Source organism: Rousettus aegyptiacus, unplaced genomic scaffold, assembly GCF_014176215.1.
Source record: "Rousettus aegyptiacus isolate mRouAeg1 unplaced genomic scaffold, mRouAeg1.p scaffold_m13_p_2, whole genome shotgun sequence".
Lineage (NCBI taxonomy): Eukaryota > Metazoa > Chordata > Mammalia > Chiroptera > Pteropodidae > Rousettus > Rousettus aegyptiacus.
The window spans coordinates 133,482,508-133,488,736 of record NW_023416295.1 but is presented as its reverse complement, the minus strand read 5'-3'; the positions used below and the strand labels follow the sequence as shown (position 1 = coordinate 133,488,736).

Sequence of the window (6,229 nt, the reverse complement as noted above, 5' to 3'; positions counted from 1 at the left end):
CCTACTCTGATTATGAAGGATGGAAACATATGTAATATATTTCAGACCAGAGAGATTTCTATCAGAAGTATATCGTAAGGTTCGGGTACTTAAATGTAAGCTTCCATGCACTTACAATGTTCGAGAACATGAACAAACGTGTGCAGATCTGTCTCCAATCCGGAATAGTGTGCATAGTATTCAATGCCCTTTTTTTAGTACTGCATTTCAAAAGAAAGAACACAAAATTCAAAAATACTTTTAGTTAATATTTTTTATTGTTTAAAAACTATGTTAACAGAGCAGTTATAGAACAGAACTTCTTACATTTCTTTATTTACACCACATCCTAGGGGGGAAAGAAATCCTATTTGATTAACCATGAATAGCAAAGTTTTGTGACTTGTGACTCATCATCTGAAATTCATTCACAAGGTTTTTACATTAATAAAACAGTGGTATGCTAAACATACTGAACTTAAATAAAGTATAAAATATACTGGACTCCAGAGAGTGCATTACATACCAATAATCAAGATTCAAGTGTTTTGGGAAAAAAAAATTACTTAAGACAGTCTATATTGCCGTCGACATTGTAAATAAAAGGCAAACTTTCAAAAGCTTTCAAAAACTTTCAAAAGCTTGCTAAAAGAATGCTTTTTTTCCCTTTGAATTTGTGCTCATAGTTTATGATCAGATTTTTTCCCCAACTTCTGTTTTCATAATACTGTGTGGTGAGTGGTATCAGTGTTAACAGTGAAAGAGTAGTATGAAGAAATGGTTTATCGTTTGGGGGTATATCTATTTCTATATGACAATAATTTAGGTGTAAATATTCCTTATTTATAGCTCAGAGGTCTATCTTTTAAATAATTGATCTTAATATCAGTATAAGAAATCAATGCAACTATTTCTCAGACATTTCTCTTTCTAAACAATTAAGATTTTTAGGTTCCAAGTTTACACTGAGAAAACTATGTTACCTGGGAGAGAATGTAAATTTTTCTAATTCCCAAACAAAACCGCTAATAGCTATGATAGGCAGACACTAGAGACTTCTAGTTCAGTGTGGATCAACAACTGCAAAAATATACAGCCTCCTGTTTATTTACAATATATTTACATACAAATAAACTATTTCCTACAATAAGCCTCAGCTGCATAGATTCTTCCTTTTAAAAACACAAATTCAAGCCTATATATAGATGGGCCCAGTTTCACAGCCCTTTCTCTGAGAAAACCCTAAAGGAGAATTTCTAGGCTTTGTGAATTTTATATAATTTTCAAGAAATTTCCCTTTTAGATTTAGTGATATTTTTCAGTTGTTAGTCATTCCACCCCCCCCCCCATTTGTACCTGAAAGCCTTATGTCATTATAAATAATTCATAAATGTTTTAGAGGAAGTATATTCTATTGCTAAAAGATTCTCAGATATGCCATCCCTAAGGAAATCATTAATATTGCTAAATGCTATAGTCTGTACCTTCTTTGTTTTGAAAGTAGCTAGAGTTTACTGTAAACTGGAATGGAGGAATTATATTCTTAAGGCTTACTCTCTTTCTAAGCCTAAAGCCATTTATATTGATAAACTAAGGGAAACTAATGGCTTTTGCTCTAAGGCATAAAATAAAATATCTGATCATATCGCAGACATGTCCCTCACCTCAACTATTTGTGCAGCTCCATCCAGCATTCTGAGATACTGAAATGGAGCCGAGCTCTACATTCTTTTCCAAGCAGTTTGCAGCTCCTTATGCAGTACAGACCTTTCAGTAGAGTATTCACTTTAAAAGGAGGACAGGACTGATCACCACTCAATGAACCCAAACATTCTAGAGAACTTACTCCAGGCATGAATTCAATATTTCCTCTATGGTTCCATTTACAAAAGGTATAGTCTTTTAATTTCCCTCAAAAACAAAACAAAACAAAACAAAACAAAACACTCCCCAAAAAACCAAACCGGAAAACAATAACACCTCACTTTCATTTCTTCACAGCTCTGAGAAATGTGATCTTGTGCCTCGGTCTAAGTTACACCCGAGTGCTGGCAGCCCTTTCCAATGGGAGGGGGAGATCCGGCTGCCTCCCCCTTTCCTTCCTCTAAGTACTGGTTCCCATTTCTTGTCCCATGAGTCCTGTGAACCATCCACTGAGACTAATAGGTAGGAATAATGGGGAATAAAAAGGAGAGACTAACTGGCTCAGAGTGGTTCTCAAACTTAATGTGCATTAAGATCACCCAGAGGGCTTGTTTAAACACCATTTGCTTCTCCCTGCTTCTGATTTTGCTAGGTTTGTTGTGGGGCCTGGGAACCTGCATTCCAACAAGTTCTCATCTGATGCTGATGCTGCTGGTCTGGTTACCACACTTTGAGAACCACTGGCTTAGAGGCTTGAGTACAACTCCAGAAAAAAATCAATTCTGGGTAACTGTCTGAGGTGTCCTCTGAAGTACTACAGAATCTTACCACAGTCCTTTGTCCACTCCAAGCCCCACAACGATCAGCCATGTGCTGCTTTCTCTACAGGGTGTGCAAATGTAAAAAAAGGAAAGTGGGTAGTGAGTTTTTTTACCATCTGATTACTGGGCAGTTAAAGGATGGTTTACTAGCACTAAACCCATTAAAAGTGCCATGTGCTGGCTCTAAGCATTAGCATATGGGAGAAGCTATGCAACAACACCCCTTGTTTGCAGTGGGCAGGGAAGGAAATGGATTATAGGAGCAAAAGGTCCTGCAAACAGAAGCAGGCAGACCAAGCCTGAGACCTTCGGAGAAAAGAAAGGGTATGAGCTGAGGGATGTCCCTGGTGGTTAATAACCCAGAAAAGGCTCTCTTGTCCTCCTTCACGCTCCTCCTTCACATCACCAGGTGACTTATTCTTCCCCTCCTTTGCAGGAGACCCTGCTTCAGGCCACTCCAGTCACCATTATCTGGTGGCAACCCTACCCCTGCCATCTAGCAGATGGTGTCATGGCCGAAGTGGGCAATCCAGATTCTAGTACCAGAAGTGACATGTTCTTGGCAACTCTGAACAAATACCCCCTAGAAACAATACTATATTTAGTGGTTAGGTTCTTTAGCAATCTTGTTATAGTATCTCATTTCAGACAATTCTATGGGTTTGATAATCTCTTCCAGCTAGTCTGGGGACCTAACCACCATGTATAAAGGAAAATACATTCCTGGTTGCAAACAACCAACTGTTTGCCATAATACAATATTATCAGCTTATAAATTGGGGACTGCCTCTGCTTAACAAGACTAAGTTTCTTTCCTGTACACAGTTTACTACCACTACTTCCAATAAGTAAAATTAAGGAAATTAGAGATTTACAGTATTCTGTACCACAATAATTAGAGAACAGTTGTAAATCCAAAGTATGAAACTGGCACTGTTCACTAGTGTTGAGATCTACCCACTAAAGGAAAACATGCTGCTCCCAATGGCTAATGTATAATATTCTTTAGTCTACTAATTTATCAGAAAAACTTCTATAGCACTTGACCATGTTGTTCAAATTCTACCTAACATCTGTGATACATATATTTTTGGCTACCAGTTCACTATTCTGAACAAGATTAAGAGCAGTATACTTTACAGCTAATCTCACACAAATGATATGATTAATCAGTGAAATTATAGTAGGGTCTATTATATTCAGTCAACAGTAAACTTAAATATACAAAGATGTTAAAAATCATAGACATCAACAATATGCTTCTTCTAAATAAATATATTTTAAATAATTCCTTGTACCAACACATAAAATCCAGAGATCCAAATATATCACTACCCTTCCTTCTCCCCTCAAGAGTTAATGATAATTTTCTAAGTTTACTTTGTGAGCGTACAATGAATTGTTATAAATTAATGAGAAAATAGAAAGTAGCACATCATAGCTTGCAGACTAAATTATGATTTTTTTTTTTTTAAATGGAGGATCATCCCATGATCGGCTATTTCATTACTTGGTGCTTTAGACAAGCCTCCAAAGGTCAAATGACTTGACTTGTTTTGCTCAGTTTCTCTCTGCTCATCTAATATGAAAGATACTACTGACAAAGACAGTGTATTTTACTGAATTAGATATTCATACATAGGTAGGTATTCATATCTAAAGACCTGAACTCTGACCTAATGTGGATATAATTCTGGAGCATTACATTAAAAGCTATGATGACCCTGCCAAGAAACGCAGGTAATAACCTTTCCTTCTCCCATGAGAGAATCATGAGGTGCTGCGAGGCCTGCCTTTCCTGTGGGACGTTAGTCTGTAAATGGGAGAGGGCAGTTCCATGTTACTCCCAGTGAGCATGGGGGTCTCTGGGAATTCAAGTGGGGGAGAAGCTGAACGCAGAGCTCAGTGCCTGGAAACTACCCAGTCTGCGGTTAGAGTCTGCTTGTCTCAGGATAAGAAATCTGTGCTCGGTGAACTTATACGTTTGAGAAATTTAACCAGAATGTAGATAAAAACACGAGGCCTGTTTCAAGAGACCAGCTCATGGAGCACACACATTTCTTACTGCGTGATATGGACAATCCAATCATAGGTGACGTCCCTGCTTCGGGGTAATGCAGTTCTGGGCTCTGTCCCTCATAACTTTCCAAGCTACCAAGTCCCGAACTCTCTTCTTTTTTCAGACTCTGTGTAGCTTCAGTCAGAGTGTGAGGCAACTCTGTCTTCTCGTGTGGGTGACACTGGGCAGGCAGTCATGGCCCACCCCTTGGCTACGGGCAAGAAGAGGAAATAGCACAGGCACCAAGGTCCTCCTCTGGGGGAAGGCAGGTATTCAGTGATTTTGTCACAAATTCTTCTCAAAGACTATCTCTGAGGGTTCTCTTTCTTTTTCTTTTTTTTTTTTTTTCAAGACTCTGGGTGGATTGTTAATGGAAAAGAAATAGGAATGAGGCTTATTTAGATACAAAAATCTTGTATTTGTATTAATCTAAACTTATAGATATAAAACAAGTTCTTTAAAGATCCCCTCGAAGTACCCAATATAAAACAGGAATTATTCATCCTAGATCATCCTTGGTTAGATATACATTATTCTCTGTGCAAAAAGCTGGTGGACATGAATAAAAGCTGCTGGATTTGCAATTTAACAAAACATTTTTCCCCTTCAACAATATGGTGTAGGCTGTAGGGCTGAAGGCTTCCTGCATCAGAAGAATATTTTCTTAGGCATTTTGCACAATCTTTCTTGTGGTATTCTTGCTCCTCGATTTATTAGACACAAGTTGCCAAGAGGACAACAAGACTTCCTTTGCTAGATTACTCAAATGTGTAGTTTAACATATTTACTATACATAAAAATCATTCACCCCCTTCCCAGCTGAGAGCACTCACCAGAGAATGTACCTGCATGGAGCAGAACTTAGTACCGGTGAGGCCACCAGACTACTGGAGCTCTGCTGCCAGAGGATCAGAGCCACTTCAAATATTGAGCATGCTCTGATCCAGCAAGGGCACATGCCCTGTGACTCTCATATGATTATCCCTGTGTGCTATGTTAACCAAAATAGGCAAATTATTTACGAAATCATTTTTTCCCATAAATCAAAATAAATATATACAATTCAAGATTCTTTTCTTTTCTTTTAAAAAGGTACACATAGTATGAGCTGAACATTTGTAGGAAAATTATTTCAGAATCTGGATGTATAATAAATAAACATGATTGATGATCATGTTTTCAAAGTTCTAAGAGACCATGAAGTCATAAAAAGCAAGGTTAGGAGAATGAAAAATAACTGACTGTGGAAAGTACTGGTAAATATGATTGCATGAAATTTGAAAAAAAAAATCCACAATCCTTAACTTGATCCCAAACTTGGAGGAACATGAACCATTATAGAAACAGGTCCCTATTTTTCTACCAAAGTGTTATTCCATTTTAAGTATCTTGTAAATTTCTGTTTGCTTCTGTAAACTTGCAAAAGAAGTGACGAGGGTTGCTGATGTGTGGTGACTTGACTGAGCAGCAGACCAGAATGTTTCCTTTTCTTAGCTGGTTTTCAGCGGCCTTTGCCATTAGTCGATGAGCAGGCCCAGTCGTAGATGACCAAGGGAATGCTGACCAGGGAAAACAAGACCCCCAGACCCAAGAAAAGGGCAGCCTGGAGCAACAGAAAAGCATGGGTTATTTTCAGCGAAGCAAACATTTCTCACATGCACCTGGAAATAAATAGAAATGCTTTCCCTCTCCTTTTGTGAACCCTTGTATTTGGGGTTTGTTACGA

General features: G+C 38.1%; 1 protein-coding gene across 1 annotated transcript in view; it reads right to left on the bottom strand.

Annotated features, from left to right (window-relative positions):
* Window positions 1-235: 235 nt before the first annotated feature.
* SLC38A1 (solute carrier family 38 member 1) overlaps window positions 236-6,229 on the bottom strand; it is a 61,120-nt gene continuing 55,126 nt past the window's right edge. The window contains exon 17 of the mRNA XM_016165949.2: window positions 236-6,106. Coding sequence (XP_016021435.1) covers window positions 6,005-6,106 — 102 coding nt within the window. The 3' untranslated portion in view covers window positions 236-6,004. The remainder of the gene's footprint in view (window positions 6,107-6,229) is intronic.